This window comes from Ovis canadensis, chromosome 6, assembly GCF_042477335.2.
Source record: "Ovis canadensis isolate MfBH-ARS-UI-01 breed Bighorn chromosome 6, ARS-UI_OviCan_v2, whole genome shotgun sequence".
Classification (NCBI taxonomy): Eukaryota; Metazoa; Chordata; class Mammalia; order Artiodactyla; family Bovidae; genus Ovis; species Ovis canadensis.
The window spans coordinates 42,897,722-42,916,555 of record NC_091250.1 but is presented as its reverse complement, the minus strand read 5'-3'; the positions used below and the strand labels follow the sequence as shown (position 1 = coordinate 42,916,555).

Here is an 18,834-nt window from a genome sequence, read left to right as displayed (position 1 = left end):
GATCCTGCTCAACCTTCCCATCCTAATGAAATATTCCCTGAAGAAGGGTGTCTTCAACAACATGTCGATATTTTATCACATTTTGGTCCTGTACTGCTTGGACCTAGAGTCTCAAGTTGCTTTTTAAATATTTCTAGAAATACCTTTATTCCAGATCTTACCTATCTTTCATGAAAATCTCATTTCCAGTTCTTACTCCTCTTGCCATAGGAACTAAAACCTGGTCCAAGAAGCATATTGAGAACAGATGCATTATCATACATTTCATTTCTTCTGCTTTTCTTCTAATCCTCTTCTCCCCGGAGATCTTCCTTCAGTTATAAATACATTTCCCTTATATACAGAGGAATGCAAATGGTACCAGGAAATGAAGATGATGTCTACACTTAAAACTGTATCAGGGGGCTGCTTGTCACCCTCAGAAACTCTGTTTATAAAGTCAAGTTGAATTATTGCCTAGGGACTGACCTACCTCATACTATTGATAGTCTCTTTCTTACAGCTGACCCACCTTTATATGTTCTATTTGATCATTTATATATTTATACATACAGGTATATAAAAACCCTAAGGAATGAGAAAGAATTCATTCTAATCAGGCTCATAACCAAAGGATTTATAAATTTAGTGTCAATTTATTAATTAAAACTATACTTAGAAAACAGCAGTTAAAAGCACAGGTCCATGTGCCAACATCTTATATTTGAATGCCTGCTATCTTTGAAATGTGAAAGCTTAGGCAAGTAACATAAACTAAGATTTGGTTACTTTTCCTGTAGAGTGTGGTAACTATAGGATTGTTGTGAAAATTAAACTAATTAATATATACAAAGTATTTTGAAAAGTGTCTGTTGACACTATAAAGTGTTGATAAATTATTGTTCTTGCTAAAAGTGATTCCTATTCAAGACCCATTATTATCAATGACATTACTGTTAAAAATGGAATTGGACCTATGTTATATAGGTGAAAATGAAATATTTAATATGATGTCTTTAGGAAAAAAATTCCTAAAACTTTGAATACAGATTAGAGATGGTGTTATTCACCCTTATTCTCTACAAATTCAAATTTCCTTCATAAATAATCTCATTATAATTACATTATAATTCACAACCTTGTATAATTACATTATATTTACATTCTTGCATTATAATCACATTATAATTTACATTCTTGTATAATTTACATTCTCATATACTAGCCGCATGCATGCGCGTGCTCAGCCATGTCTGACTCTTTGTGACCCCATGGACTGTAGCCCACTGGACTCCTCTTCCATGGGATTTTCTAGGCAAGAATACTAGAGTGGGTTGCCATTTCATATCCCAGGGGATCTTCTCAACCCAACGGTTGAACCTGCATCTCCTGCGTCTCTTGCATTGATTGGCAGGTGGACTATTTACCACTGCACCACCTGGGAAGCCCTTATGGTAATAATCTAGAGAATTATTAGACTTGGACACAGTGCAAAGGGGTGGAGGGCTTAAAGTTTCTCAAATCCAACTTCCCACTCTCTGCAGAAATCCATCCCAAAGCATTCCTGGAAGTTAAGTCATTCAGCTCATGGATAGAGACATTCAGTAATAAGAAGCCTCCTAACTATTGAGACAACTTCTTCCATTAGACAGTAAGCCTGACCACTTAAAGTTGTATTATATTTGCCTAAAATTTTCACACATTTTTGTTAAGATTTCATTTGATTAGCTTCATTCAGATTTGAAGGTCCAAGGGCTTCCCTGAGAGCTCAGTTGGTAAAGAATCCACCTGCTATTCAGGAGACCCTGATTCGATCCCTATGTTGGGAAGATCCTCTGGAGAAAGGAAAGGCTACCCACTCCAGTATTCTGGCCTAGAGAATTTCATGGACAGAAGAGCCTGGTGGCTACTGTCCACGGGGTTGCAAAGAGTTGGATACGACTGAGCGACTTTCAGTTCACTCACTGAAGCTAAACATCTTCATGAATTAAAACTGAGGATTACATAAATTTATAAAACAGTTGTTTCTTCCTTGAAGTCACCATATCATTTAATAAGCAAAATATTTTGTTGTTACAGATGAAATGTGAAAAACTTTTGAACACATAGTGCCTTATCTACTACATATGCAATTATAAATTCATATGATTTATTATACTTATTTTAGATTCCATGAGGATTTGCCACTATGTACTTTCCAAGCTTGCTATTATATACTGTACATGTTGAATGCTTTGTTATGTCACTTTCTGTGTTTAAGAAATCTGTACAAAGAGCTGCTGCACTATTGAAGAGATACAAGCACTCCCACATTTATTGCAGTACTATTCACATTAGCCAAGACAGGGATACAACCTTAAGTGCTCATGAAAAGGTACATGGATATAGATGATGTGGCCCATGCCACGCACACACAATCGAATATTGTTCAACTACAAGAAAGAACGAAATCCTGCCACCTGTAATAATAACATGGATGGACTTCAATGACATTATACTAAGATAAGTCAGAGACAGAAAGAAAAATACTGTATGATATCACTTACATGTGGAATCTAAAGTCAAACTCCAAAAAAAAGAGTAAAATGGTGGTGACTAGGGCCTGGGAATAGGATAAGAGGAGAGATGTTATTTAAGGGCACACAACTTAAAACTAATAAGTCATAGAGATTTAATGCATAGCACAGTGATTACAGGCAACAATATTATATCATATCAGCTTGTCTCAGCTTTCAAACATGCCTTACTCACTAAACCTGATCATTTCTAGCTTTTGATTTAAAGTAAGGGATGTAACATTTCCTTTCACTTGAACACTTATAGGCTATTTTAGGGTTATTAATTGGCCTGATTTCCATATCGTTACATATCAAAGAATAGGGAGGTCTGAAAGAGCAAGAGAGGGAATTGCAAGTTGATGGAGCAGTCACAACACATATGACATTTATCAGCTAAGTTTGCCATCTTAGATGGGTGTAGGATAAGAGGAGAGATGTTATTTCATGATGTCCCCAAGCAATTAAAACAGTAACATCAAAGATCACAGACTAAAAGTCACCATAACAAACATAATAATAATTAAAATCTTGAAATATTGTGAGAATTACCAAAATGTGACACAGAGAAAGGAAGTGAGAAATGCTGTTGGAAAAAATGGTGTGGATAGACTTCCTCAACAGGGTAGCCACAGAGCATCAGTTTATTTGTTTAAAAAAGCTGTATCAGTAAAGTGCAATAATGCAAAGTACAAAAAAAAACAGTTATACTTGTATTATCTCTCTGTATAAAATCTATACATTTTCAATTATTCTTTACAACTTCAGTTCAGTTCAGTTGCTCAGTCGTGTCCTACTCTTTGTGACCCCATGAACTGCAGCACACCAGGCCTCCCTGTCCATCACCAACTCCCGGAGTTCACTCAGACTCACGTCCATCAAGTCAGTGATGCCATCCAGCCATCTCATCCTCTGTCGGCCCCTTCTCCTCCCACCCCCAATCCCTCCCAGCATCAGAGTCTTTTCCAATGAGTCAACTCTTCACATGAGGTGGCCAAAGTACTGGAGTTTCAGCTTTAGCATCAGTCCTTCCAAAGAAATCCCAGGGCTGATCTCCTTCAGAATGGACTGGTTGGATCTCCTTGCAGTCCAAGGGACTCTCAAGAGTCTTCTCCAACACCACAGTTCAAAACCATCAATTCTTCAGTGCTCAGCCTTTTTCACAGTTCAACTCTCATATCCATACATGACCACAGGAAAAACCATAGCCTTGACTAGAAGGACCTTGTTGGCAAAATAATGTCTCTGCTTTTCAATATGCTATCTAGGTTGGTCACAACTTTTCTTCCAAGGAGTAAGCGTCTTTTGATTTCATGGCTGCAATCACCATCTGCAGTGATTTTGGAGCCCAAAAAAATAAAGTCTGACACTGTTTCCCCATCTATTTTCCATGAAGTGATGCGCCCAGATGCCATGATCTTCGTTTTCTGAATGTAGAGGTTTAAGCCAACTTTTTCACTCTCCTCTTTCACTTTCATCAAAAGGCTTTTTAGTTCCTCTTCGCTTTCTGCCTTAAGGGTGGTGTCATCTGCATATCTGAGGTTATTGATATTTCTCCCGGCAATCTTGATTTCAGCTTATGTTTCTTCCAGCCCAGCATTTCCCATGATGTACTCTGCATATAAGTTAAATAAGCAGGGTGACAATATACAGCCTTGACGTACTCCTTTTCCTATTTGGAACCAGTCTCTTTTTCCATGTCCAGTTCTAACTTGCTTCCTGACCTGCATTTAGATTTCTCAAGGGGCAGGTCAGGTGGTCTGGTATTCCCATCTCTTTCAGAATTTTCCGCAGTTTATTGTGATCCACACAGTCATCTTACCTTCCACCTAAATAAAGTCGATTTTCTGCTTTAAGGCTATTCTATTTCAATTTTTGATTCTGTTAACCTTTCTGTTCTAAAATATTTTGCATCAATCCTTTCTTCCCCTCCCCCAACATAGTTAATTTCTCCTCAAACGAAACTTTTTCCATAGTCTTCAAAGATTCTTTAGTATACAATAAGTGAATGACTCAGAAAATTCATTTTCTGTATACTACATATAGGGTAATTTTACCTTTAAGATACACCTAGTAAATAAGTTGATCTTTCTCAATTGTATATATATAAGAATTTACCTGATATATGAAGTGCCCAGAGAAACAAAAACAATTTGAGAGCAAATCGAATAAAGTTATCTTACTTTCAGTAATAAAATTTCTACCATTTTTAATAATGATATAAAATCAGCAAGTCTCCAATATTGATTGATCAATTTTTGCCTATACTCAGAATTATACTGCATTTTCACAGCCCAAAAGCATTTCTGGAAGCTATAGAAAAACAAGCCAAAAAATTACATGTTTATTGCAATAGCACTCAGCAAGTGGGATGAACTGCATTTTGACAAACTCTATGGTATTTCTGAAGCTATAATATTACAAACCACTGAGAAAACAGAATAAATAATTAGTTTTCACACTACACTGATTTTTATATCAAAGGTACCACTTATATTTATTAAAAAAGTGAACAAAAATATCTTCATGGGATATGTCCAATTAACTTCAATGATGAATTATATTTGTTTCATAAAATAATTTCCCATGGGAATGTTACACATAAATCACTCTATTTTCATTAGAAATAATCTATGCTTTCTATATAAAAACAGTCTCAGTGTCTGTTATGTTCAGCCTACAAGTGTTATATTTATACTATTTATTGTTTAATCTATTATTCACTTAAATATTGATTTTAATTAAAATTATGCTTTAAATTTCAATTGTTTTATTAAAATTTTAAAATCATTTTTACTTACTGTAAAACAGTGTATGTTCCTATAGAAAAAGCAAGAATCGAAAAGCAAAACAAAATCTTTTATGAGCCTAAGGTTGTTTAATCACATATTATTTTCCAAGTAAGCTCTTCACTGATAATACTTTTTAAACTGATGCAGAACCCACAGTGAACTCCCATTCTTCCTTTTTTCTCATTTTTCTCAATAGCATTTATAACCATCTTGTATTCTTTCTTTTCATTCCTTCATTTATCAACCTATTGATCTATTTATTCATTTATTTATTAAATGTCTTGCTTCTAAAGTTTTGCTCCATGAAACAATGTTTACATCTTGTTCACTGCTCTATCACAAGTCCCTGGAACAGTGCTTAGTATGTAAGGGGCTCTTGGTACATATTTGTTGAATAACTGATCAAATCAATCTTATCCTGTTACCAGGTTTAAATGATATATACCATTTTAAAATTTTTCATAGGACTTTATGCAGCTTATACATCAGAATTACCTATTTTCTTTCATTTCATATATTTAAAACTTTTCATTTTTAGTGTTTTTGAATGAATATACTTGATGTGTAAAACTTTAGGCATATTATCAATTATTTCATACAGGAATCACAGAAGTAGAATGTTAAGGTTAAATGGGATGTATATTTGAAACATTCTGCCAGCTTGTCCTTAAGAATCACTGACAACAACTTATATTTCCACTGTGATACAAAAGAGTTCCCAATTTTCCACATTCTCAATGTTTTCATTCATTTTCTTTTTAAATTTGCTGAGTATTTTCCTCCTCCAAATGTCTAAAAACAGGTCAAATATGAGAGAAAAAAATGTTTAATTCTCTTTACACTTAACAATTTTACTTTACCTGAACTGGATTAATCACAAAGTCATTTACATATCCCTGAATTAAAACTTACGCGTGTAAGAGTAGATCGCTTTATAATGTGATACACCTCATTCAATAACTTCCTCATTAAATGATTCAAATGTGTTTCTATTGGTTACACAACATTTAATGGTATACAGTATACTGACTGCAACTATACTACCTCCCCCTTTAATTTAGACTAATGAAAATGAGTTTTATCCTTCTCAAATAACTTCAAAGAAAAGACTTCGTTTGAATAAAACAAAATCACTTCCATAGTGTTGCTAAAAGTTCTAAAATAATTTGAAATAAATACACAGCTATAGAATGTTGAGTGACTGAATGTCCTATAAGTTTGTGAGTCCCAAGAATACTATTCATATATCAACCAAACTCATATTATGTCATTTATCAATCTCAGTTCTTACCATTTTTACGTACCAATACCAGACAGTAATAAATTTTTAATTTGCCTATTATTCTATTATAGGTACACGTTTTTAAGTTCTGTGAGGCAAAGCACTCAATTCTTCTTGTCAATGTCATGACTCAAGGAAGAAACATTCATATCAGGCTCTATAAATTAACTCAGTCTTATAGTTTCAAATGTATACAAATACACATATATAATAACAGAAAATAATTTTATCTGGCTCATAAATAATTTGACATAAAGCGCAAATGGCTCTTGTCACTGGTATTAAGGTAAAACAATTACGAAGATTTAAATGACAAATATTAGGGACTAAAAAAAAACCCACTTTTTTTCTATTTCTAAGAAGATATGATAAGAAAGAATATCATTCATAGGATAAACATTGACACAAAACATATAACCAACAGAATTACTATCATTGTACCTTTTGATCATATAAGTGAAAGTGAAAGTGAAAGTGAAGTCGTGTCCGACTCTCTGCGACCCCGTGGACCTATGTAGCCTACCAGGCTTCTCTGTCCATGGTATTCTCTAGGCAAGAATACTGGAGTGGGTTACCATTTCCTTCCCCAGGGGATCTTCCCAACCCAGGGATCGAATCCCGCATCAGAGGCAGACGCTTTAACCTCTGAGCCACCAGAGAAGCCCTTTTGATCATATAACAATGATTTATATAACTGATTTAAAACAGAAACCTAAAGACTTAACATACCAGTTGTCCCCAACAAAAGTTAAATGGTATTAAGAACTATAATATAAATGGGCTATTCTCATTATAGAATTAAGAATTGCTTGTCTTATCAGTCAATAAAAAATCTAGCCTAAACAAAAATCAACCAAGTAAGATGAACCTATTCAGAGTTGATACACACCTGACTTATTTTCCTAGATTAAATCAATGTAACAGGACAAACAGAAGTTAATCTTCAATTACCAAAACAAGGCATGGATATTAATTGAATTGGCCCTGGTGACCTATTAAATATATGTAAGAGACATATTTTGGACTGTATACTTTAAGATTAAGTTCAAAAAATGAATCATTCTAAAATATTACAGTATCTACATATGTCAGAGGAAATCAAATTTCATAATCATGGCATCAGGTAATAGCTTCAGAAATGCATATATTTTTTCAAATGTGTTGATAATAGAGGAATGTGGGATATCTGCTATCATTTATTTGAATTATAGGCTACTTTAAGATGCAGGATGGCAAACTTAATGAAGTATTGGCTTATTGTGATAAATTCTTTTCATTTAGTTAACTAACTAATCTACAGTTGTATAGTGACGTTGACAGCCCATATGTCTTTGACTTCCAAATAATAACTGTCTTCATAATGAAGATATTTCCCTATCCCAAATTCTTTCAGAAGCTATTGCTAGCTTGGCACTAAGAAGAAACATGTTTCATATTATAATAAGATTTTATACTTCTAGGAGATTCAAATGTTCTGAAAATGACTTTGAAGTATAGTTTTTTTAATCTTTCATATTCTCATGAGAGTCAAGTAGGTGGCAAATATTATCTCAATTTTGTAAAATAGAAACTAATGAAACAATTAGTGAGTTTACTTGCCTGGGGCTAAACATTGAAGTAATGAAAAGTCAGATTCCAGTTCTGGAACTTAACTCAAACTCTTACTATGCATTCTATCTATAATACATTTTATGGAGACGAGAGTAAAGGCAAAGGAAAAAAATCTTCAGAAAATATGAAAACCAATCTAATCTACTTTAAGGGACTCTGGAATAGACATCTGTTACTTGATTGATTGTTCTTGGTCTTGGTGACAGTGATGATACCTCGACTTCAAAGAATGAATTTCCCTAAACCATTTCTGGGTGACCATATATTGAGTGTGGTTATGGACACAGTAAAGGTAATTGAATTCTACTGATACTTCAAACAAAGCTAAAACCTGACAAAATATACAATGGCACAATAACTCAAAAGATGAAAAAGAAACTAAGGAAAGGGTCATCATTGCCATCTTTCTAAATTCCATATATAAAAAAGACACAGATGTGTATAGCGGACTTTTGGACTCAGAGGGAGAGGGAGAGGGTGGGATGATTTGGGAGAATGGCATTGAAACATGTATACTATCATGTAAGAATCGAATCACCAGTCTATGTCTGATGCAGGATACAGCATGCTTGGGGCTGGTGCACGGGGATGACCCAAGGGAAGTTGTGGGGAGGGAGGTGGGAGGGGGGTTCATGTTTGGGATCACATGTACACCCGTGGTGGATTCATGTCAATGTATGGCAAAACCAATACAGTATTGTAAAGTAAAATAAAGTAAAAATAAAAATTTTAAAAAAAAAGATATTGATCATACAAAAAAAAAAAAAAAAGAAACTAAGGAAAGCTAAATTTGGACTTAAAATGGACCTGTAAGTTGGTAATATACCTGATTAGTGAAACTGAAAAATAAAGCAAGCCTCTATAGATTTCAGGGTTCCCCAAGTATTCTTATTTGTTTGACCCATCATATTCTCCTGCTTTGATTTTTCTTTAAAATCTCTTAATTTTCTCTATTCTATTTCATTTTTTCTTTTTATAGTCTCATAAAGATTCATGACAATAGTTTGATTATTTACTGGCAATACATTTGTAAATTACTGTTGAAAACTCATGTTCCTATTCTTTATCTAGCACTCTGGTGTGAAACAGCCTTACCAATTCATTTTCATTACCAAGAAAAGCTATTTCATTATATTTTAGTACAAAGTGTAATTACTAGTAGCTGAACTAATTGCAATTCTAAAAATCAAAATTTCTTTTGGTATTTCAAGCCCTGATTAAAAACATTTAGCTTTTAAATAGTTGCTTTCTTAATATTTGAGGAAAATTCAAATAATTCCATGAGACTGGCATGATATGTATAAGATATATATCTTGTATATGACTGATTTTCCACATCAGTAGTTATTTCTCCTCCAATAATGTAGCATATTTAGAGTTTTTTTTTTTTCTCTAATAGGAAATGACTTATGAGCTGTAGTAAAGTTGTCTTTGGAAAAATTAAAAGACATAAAATTCCAAACAAACCTTACAGTTGAAAAAAATTCAAACTCTTTCACTAAATAAGAAGACTTAGGTTGTTTTTTTTTTTTTTTTTGGTCCTGCAAACTTAAAAGAAACATGGTAAATGTAAATGTATATTTACAATTATTTATTTTAATAATGAAACCTTAGATTTTTTTCCCTCATATCTTTAAAAGGACAGATTTACTTACCTGGCCCATCATCCACTTTGTCCAGGCACCGAGGTGTTGTGCTAAGAAAGGAGGCATGTTTTATTCTAGCCACAAAAGTACGAGGTGGCATGTATTTATGTTGAATTTGAGATACCTCATATGATTTTTGAACATCATAGGCACCTGGTGCTGGAACACCCTGAAACAGATTTCAATGAACTAGCATAAACATATAGGAAATTTCCAGAAAGATATAGCATAGATGTTCACACTAAAAAATGGTATACATAGAAAAATACAAAATTTTTACTTCATTATTAAAAATGGAAATTTAAAAGAGTATCCCTAAATTATCCTCTCCTAAACAAAGTATAAACTGACTCACAAAAAATTAACATGAACAGAATCATGAAGTACAGATTCACATTCTTAAAAAGTTAGTGTTCATAATACAGTTGTTGTGGTTCGGTCGCTAAATCATGTCTGACTCTTTGCAATCCCATGGACTGTAGGTCACCAGGTTCCCCTGTCCATGAGATTTCCCAGGCAAGAATACTGGAGTGGTCATGTGTTGTCATGGCCTTCTCCATAGGATCTTCTCAACCCAGGGATCCAACTCACATCTGTACTGCAGGCGAATTCTTTACCACTGAGCCACTGGGAAGCCCTTCATAATATACATCAAACTCTAATTTTCAATTTTCACAATAAAAATCAAATTTTTTATAGAAATGAGAGCACTGATTATTTATTTTTTTAAGTAGCAAAACTATTCCTGCTTTACCATCCTATGTGAGCATACTTTACTTATCCTTACAAACGAGACTGCTTATTTCATTTTAATAGATTTCAATTAGGTTAAAAGGCTTCCCCATTTCATCATTTATAGCTCTTAACATGCTCTACAGTTATATTAACATTTTTAATCAACATAAACCACATGGATATTAATAACTATAATAATAATTCTAATCTAAACAAAATAAAATATTATATATTTGTTACATAACTAATGCCTAAAACCATTAGCTAATTACCTCAATGAAAACTTTTAAAACTCGTTTCCTTCAAATTATTTTTTAAAATAATGTTTTATATGTAACAAATCTGTTCATCTGTTTTATGTACAAAGACAATATTTTTTAAGTTTTAGTAATTTTCTGGCGGGCAGGAGACTTGTCTTGTGGCCAAGGGTAGAGGCTCTAGCACTAGACCTTTTTGGTTCCAAATATCTGCTTCTTACTTGCTGTAGGACCCTAACCAAGCTACTTAACCTCTGTAATTTCCAGTGTCTTCATCTGTAAGTAGGAAAACTATAGAACTTATATTCTATGTCATTGAGTTGCTGTGAGGTTTAAATCAGTTAAAACAAATACTTAGATTGGTCCCAGGATCTACAAAGTTCAGTTCAGTTCAGTCGCTCAGTCGTGTCCGACTCTTTGCGACCCCATGAATCGCAGCACGCCAGGCCTCCCTGTTCATCACCATCTCCCGGAGTTTACTCAGACTCACGTCCATTGAGTCCATGATGCTCTCCAGGCATCTCATCCTCTGTCATCCCCTTCTCCTCCTGCTCCCAATCCCTCCCAGCATCACAGTCTTTTCCAAAGAGTCAACTCTTCGCATGAGGTGGCCACAGTACTGGAGTTTCAGCTTTAGCATCATTCCTTCCAAAGAAATCCCAGGGCTGATCTCCTTCAGAATGGACTGGTTGGATCTCCTTGCAGTCCAAGGGACTCTCAAGAGTCTTCTCCAACACCACAGTTCAAAAGCATCAACGCTTCGGCGCTCAGCCTTCTTCACAGTCCAACTCTCACATCCATACATGACCACAGGAAAAACCATAGCCTTGACTAGATGGACCTTAATCAGCAAAGTAATGTCTCTGCTTTTGAATATACTATCTAGGTGGGTCATAACTTTTCTTCCAAGGAGTAAGCGTCTTTTAATTTCATGGCTGCAGTCACCATCTGCAGTGATTTTGGAGCCCCAAAAAATAAAGTCTGACACTGTTTCCACTGTTTCCTCATCTATTTCCCATGAAGTGATGGGACCTAATGCCATGATCTTCGTTTTCTGAATGTTGAGCTTTAAGCCCACTTTTTCGCTCTCCTCTTTCACTTTCATCAAGAGGCTTTTTAGCTCCTCTTCACTTTCTGCCATAAGGGTGGTGTCATCTGCATATCTGAGGTTATTGATATTTCTCCCGGCAATCTTGATTCCAGCTTGTGCTTCTTCCAGTCCAGCGTTTCTCATGATGTACTCTGCATATAAGTTAAATAAGCAGGGTGACAATATACAGCCTTGACGCACTCCTTTTCCTATTTGGAACCAGTCTGTTGTTCCATGTCCACTTCTAACTGTTGATTCCTGACCTGTATACAGATTTCTCAAGAGGCAGGTTAGGTGGTCTGGTATTCCCATCTCTTTCAGAATTTTCCACAGTTTATTGTGATCCACACAGTCAAAGGCTTTGGCATAGCCAATAATGCAGAAACAGATGTTTTTCTGGAACTCTCTTGCTTTTTCCATGATCCAGCGGATGTTGGCAATTTGATCTACGGTTCCTCTGCCTTTTCGAAAACCAGCTTGAACATCAGGGAGTTCACGGTTCACGTATTGCTGAAGCCTGGCTTGGAAAATTTTGAGCATTACTTTACTAGCATGTGAGATGAGTGCAACTGTGTGGTCATTTGAGCATTCTTTGGCATTGCCTTTCTTTGGAATTGGAATGAAAACTGACCTTTTCCAGTCCTGTGGCCACTGCTGAGTTTTCCAAATTTGCTGGCATATTGAGTGCAAAACTTTCACAGCATCATCTTTCAGGATTTGAAACAGCTCCACTGGAATTCCATCACCTCCACTAGCTTTGTTCGTAGTGGTGCTTTCCAAGGCCCACTTGACTTCACATTCCAAGATGTCTGGCTCTAGATTAGTGATCACATCATCATGATTATCTGGGTCATGAAGATCTTTTTTGTACAGTTCTTCCGTGTATTCTTGCCACCTCTTCTTAATATCTTCTGCTTCTGTTAGGCCCATACCATTTCTGTCCTCTATCGAGCCCATCTTTGCATGAAATGTTCCCTTGGGATCTCTAATTTTCTTGAAGAGATCTCTGGTCTTTCTCACTCTATTGTTTTCCTCTATTTCTTTGCATTGATCACTGAGGAAGGCTTTCTTATCTCTTCTTGCTATTCTTTGGAACTCTGCATTCAGACGCTTATATCTTTCCAAAGGGTTCACTAATCTTACTATTCCCTGGTGGTTCAGATAGTAAAGAATCTGCCAGCAATGCAGGAGACCTGAGTTCAATCCCTGGATAGGGAAGATCTCCTGGAGAAAGGAATGGCTACCTACTCCAGTACTGTTGCCTGGAGAATTCCATGGACAGAGGAACCTGGCAGGCTACAGTCCATGAGGTTGCAAAGAACCTTACTATTCTACAAAGCTAATTTCAACATAGAAAACAAGACTGAACAAAGTACAGGAGAACAGAAAAGAGTTTTTTTAATGTTTCAAATAAGTCAAACACATTTGGATACTGAAAAACCATACTTTTGAAGTCCATCTAGAAGCCATACTTTATAAAACATACTTTCTTTGTTCCTTAAATCCCTATGATCATCTTCAGGCACAAGCCAACAGTATGAACTCCCACTTCCAAAGAATCACTAAATAAGGTAAAAGCACGGATCATGACTGGTGGAGGAGATTCTTACATGCAAATCCATATTTTTGGTGTAAATACTATGTCAAACACAAATTCCACAATCTGTAAGTCAATTGAGAAATGTCAATTACTCTTTCTTTCTTGTCTACACTAGGAGTATATTCGGTAAAAGTAGGCTGAGGATAAATGGTAGTAAAATAGTTCCAAAGATGACTTTGGATCTTTCAGGAATGCCTCTGTGGTATGCGAAAGGAAAGCATAAAAGACCACAAAAACACAAAGAAACCATTCGTATACAAAGTACTCAGAGTATTTAGGAAAACTTTACAAAGATCTTGATTATACTACCCATTTTCATTTTCTTATCAAAAGCTGTTCAGTTCAGGTCAGTCACTCAGTCATGTCTGACTGTTTGTGACCCCGTGGACCACAGCATGCCAGGCCTCCCTGTCCATCACCAAACTCCCGGAGTTTACTCAAACTCATGTCCACTGAGTAAGTGATTCCATCCAACCATCTCATCCTCTGTTGTCCCCTTCTCCCACCTCCATCAATGCTTCTTAGCCTCAGGGTCTTTTCCAATGAGTCGGTTCTTTGCATCAGGTGGCCAAAGTACTGGAACTTCAGCTTCAGCATCAGTCCTTCCATTGACTATTCAGGACTGATTTCCTTTAGGATGGACTGGTTGGATCTCCTTGCTGTCCAAAGGACTCTCAAGAATCTTCTCCAACATTACAGTTCAAAAGCATCAATTCTTTGGTGCTCAGCTTTCTTTATAGTTCAACTCTCACATCCATACATGACTACTGGAAAAACCATAGCTTTGACCAGACAGACCTTTGTCAGCAAAATAATGTCTCTGCTTTTTAATATGCTGTCTAGGTTGGTCATAGCTTTTCTTCCAAGGAGCGAGTATCTTTTAATTTCATGGCTGCAGTCACCATCTGCAGTGATCCTGCAGCCCAAAAATATAAAGTCTTATTTCCTAATTATGTCCTTTACTGATGTTTCTAGGATGTTCTTACTCATCTTCAACTCTCACTTTATCTAAGAGATTAATATGTCAGGCAAATTTTCTAGGCATTCATTAATTAATTCCTAGGATTAGTAAGAAAAATCTGAAAGCCTGTTTAAGAGCAGTAATGGAGAGGGTGAGATGTATGGAAACAGTAACATGGAAATTTACATTACTATATGCAAAATAGATAGCCAATGAGAATTTGCTGTATGGCTCAGGAAACTCAAACATAGGCCTACGTCAACCTAGAGGGGTGGGATGGGGAGGGAAATGGGAGGGAGTTTCAAAAGGGAGAGGATATATGTATACCTATGGCTGAGTCATGTTGAGGTTTGACAGAAAATAGCAAAATTCTATAAAGCAATAATCCTTTTTTAAAAAGAGCAACAACACTACCTATATATTGTATTTTATACACCATTTCAGGGGGAAATAGTATGTATAGGTAAAATCATCAAATTTCTGTTGGTGATCCTTTATACATCACAGAAAATAGGGAAGGCATTTGATGAGTGGATCTAATAGACATTTCTCATGTCTTTTTTTACTCAGTATTTGAATCCTGTTCCTGTGTTTGGAATATCCCACGTGTTTTGCAGTACAAACTGAGTCCCAGCACAAAAGCTAAAACTACTTGATTCTCATCTTCCTGGTCTAATTTTTTAAACCTAGGACATGAGTTTAAGCCATAAGCTCAAATGCCAGCTTTTCAATTGGCAGTTAGTTATTTTAAAAAAATAGAGAACATTAAAAATTCCATTTAGAGGTTATTTTATTTTTTTTAGCTTAAGAAAAGTGAGTTAAAAAAAAATCTATTCCAGTGATGGCACTGGCAGTGCTAGCAGTTATGTTCATTTCCCAGAGGCAACAGTGGGAGGACAAACTGAAAGATGCAAATAGCAACTGAGGGAAAATGCCATAAATGTCTGATGAAATAAAAGTTATGTTTTAATGCAAATTAAAGTCTAAGGTGTCTTGACTTCTTCATCTGGAAAGCCAGGGTCCTACCTAAAAATGACATAAATTATAATAGAATTAAAATAATTTATGTATGCAAAATTCTTAGAATGGTATCTATTAAAGCATTAAGGAACATAAACCTCAATTAATTATAGTCAGAAGATCAGAAGAGGGCGCTCTTATACCCTGGGATGATAGTAGAGCCCTACAGGAAGAAATACCCTCTTCCTCTTCTTTCCTGGCAAGAACTCAGGCAATGAAATACCCTGGACTCTCTTTTCTATAGCTCTCCCAACTTCCTTTTCATCTCTGCAAAAGTGTTCTCCTTCCCTTGCCCTGCAGGGACTTGCACGTGACTCACCATGGTTGCAGGGACTTCCCAGGTGGTTCAGTAGTAAAGAATCCACCTGAAATACAGGAGCCACAGGTTCGATCCCTGGATTGGGAAGATCCCCTAGAGGAGGGCATGGCAACTCACTCCAGTATTCTTGCCGGGATAATCCCAGGAAAGGGGGCCTTGGTAGGCTACAGTCCATAGGATCACAAAGAGTCAGACACAACTGAAGTGACTGAGCACGCACACATACACCATGTTTGCAGACACCAAATTGCCATTCTCTGCTGATCTCAAATAAACACATCTTTGCTAGAGAAACATTCAGCAATCTACTTGTTCGGATCAATGTGCTTGATACATAACAAGATATACTGTTTGTTTTCATTGTCATCGTTATTATTAGCATTATTATTTCCATTAGTTATGAGACTACATGAAAGCCTCAGTGACATTTCCATTTCCTGCAGAGAAATACCGATAGGACATTTAAAAGGAAAGTTCCTAGTATTTTAAGCCCCAAACAACCAACAAAACAACAAAATAAAAAATCGAAGGCCCTACATAATTCCCCATGCCCAGAATTCTTAACCACTTAAAATCCTAACTGACCTGAAGCCTCAAAGACCAGTTCATTTCAAAAAATTCAATTTTTCCAATCCTGGTTCCCTGCCATTTTGACATGTAAAATTTCATATACTCTCTAATCTTGGACATATTAAACTGCAGGTATACTCTGATGTTTAAAACTCTGATTACCAAATACCAACATTTAAACCTTCAGCCCCAACAAGATATGGAGCATTTAATCACCAGGTTGACTCCTAAGATGTAGTACATTATGAACAAAGACTGAACCTGAGTTAGCCTCAGAATGAATTTTCCTTTTACCATGCTATGGTTAAAGATTTGAGGATGTCTTTACTTCACGTTTCATTTTTCAGTGATACTTTTACTGGCTACAGAATTATTGAATCACTTATTTTTCTCCTGGCATTTAACATGTCATTTCACTGATTTGGGGGTCTTTCCTGGTGGTTCAGATGGGAAAGAATCTGCCTTCAGTGCAGGAGACACAGGAGGCACTGGTCCAATCCCTGAATCAGGAAAATCCCCTAGAGAAGGGAATGGCCCCCCACTCCAGCATTCTCAGTTGGAGAATCCCATGGACAGAGGAGCCTGGCAGGCTACAGTCCATGGGGTCACAAAGAGTTGGACATGACTGAGTGACTAACACTCACTGATTCTGGGCCTCTACTATTTCTGATAAGAGATTCATAATCATATTATTTCCACTGTATGTAGTAAACTCTTTTTCACTTTTAAGATGTTCTTTTTGTTTTTCGCTTCTAGCCATTTGACTGTGTATGCTTAAGAGCAGATTCTCTTTATAAATATATTTCTTAACAGTTCACTGAACTTCCTGGATTTGTAATATTCATGTTTTTCATTAATTCTGGAAAAGCTTTCACTATCTTTTCTTCAAGCTTTTTTTTTTGCCCCTTTCTTTTTCAACTCTCCTCCTGAGACTATCATTTCATATATGCTGGAATATGTGACACTGACTCAAAGATTTCTGAAACTTCTCATTTTGTTCAATTTTTTTCCTTCAGATTCAATGATTTCTGTGGAACTATATTTTATTGAGTTCACTGATTTTGTCTTCTGTCATCTCAAATATGCTATTAAGTCCCATTGGTCAATTTTCATTTACATTTTTGTCCTTTATAATTCTAGAATTCTTCTTTGGTTCCTTTGCTTGCTTGCATGCTTGTTTCTATTTTTCATTGATATTCTCTACTGTCTAACTCAGTATATTTACTTTAATTATCTAAACTGAAGTTCCTTTGACCCCACAAGAGACTGACCCATACTTGCCCAGGAGTGTCCAGGAGTCTCCAGTGGAGGCGTGGGTCGGTGGTGGCCTGCTGCAGGGTTGGGGGCACTGAGTGTATGGGATCTTTTAAGGAGGACCCATTATCATATTACCTCCACCATAGTTTGGTCACAGGTAAATAACAGGGAAGGAACACAGCCCCACATGTCATCAGAAAATTGGATTACAGATTTTCTGAGCATGGCCTTGCCCATCAGAACAAGGCCCAGTTTCCCCCTCAGTCAGCCTCTCCCATCAAAAAGCTTCCATAAGCCTCTTATTCTGCTCCATCAGAGGGCAGAGAGACTGAAAACCACAATCACAGAAAACGAACCTATAGACCACAGCATTGTTTAACTCAATGAAACTATGAGCCATGCCCTGTAGAGCAACCAAAGACAGACAGGTGATGGTGGAGAGTTCTGACAAAACGTGGTCCACTGGAGAAGAAAATGGCAAACCACTTCAGTATTCTTGCCTTGAGAACCCCATGAACACTATGAAAAGGCAAAAAGATAGGACACCGAAAGATGAACTCCCCAGCTTGGTAGGTGCCCAATATGCTACGGGAGATCAGTGGAGAAATAACTACAGAAAGAATGAAGAGACACAGCCAAAGTAAAAACAACACCCAGTTGTGGATATACTGGTGATAGAAGCAAAGTCCAATGCTGTAAAGAGCAACACTGAATAGGAATCTGGAAAGTTACGTCCATGAATCAAGGCAAATTGGAAGTGGTCAAACAGGAGATGACAAGACTGAACGTCGGCATTGTAGAAAAGAGTGAACTAAAATGGACTGGAATGGGTGCATTTAACTCAGATAACATTATATCTGCTACTGTAGGCAAGAATCCCTTAGAAGAAATGGAGTAGTCAGCATGGTCAACAAAAGAGTCTGAAATGCAGCACTTGGAGGCAATCTCAAAAATGACAGAATGATCTCCATTCATTTCCAGGGCAAATCGTTCAATATCACAATAATCCAAGTCTATGCCCCAACCAGTAATGCTGAAGAAGCTGAAGTTGAATGGGTCTATGAATACCTACAAGACCGTCTAGAACTAACACCCAAAAAGATGTCCTTTTCATTACAGGGAACTGGAATGCAAAAGTAGGAAGTCAAGAAATACCTGGA

General features: G+C 36.3%; 1 protein-coding gene across 1 annotated transcript in view; it reads right to left on the bottom strand.

Annotated features, from left to right (window-relative positions):
• STPG2 (sperm tail PG-rich repeat containing 2) overlaps positions 1-18,834 on the bottom strand; it is a 383,941-nt gene that overhangs the window by 100,348 nt on the left and 264,759 nt on the right. Inside the window, exon 9 of the mRNA XM_069595066.1 lies at positions 9,875-10,034. Within this exon, the coding sequence (XP_069451167.1) occupies positions 9,875-10,034 (160 nt within the window). The remainder of the gene's footprint in view (positions 1-9,874; positions 10,035-18,834) is intronic.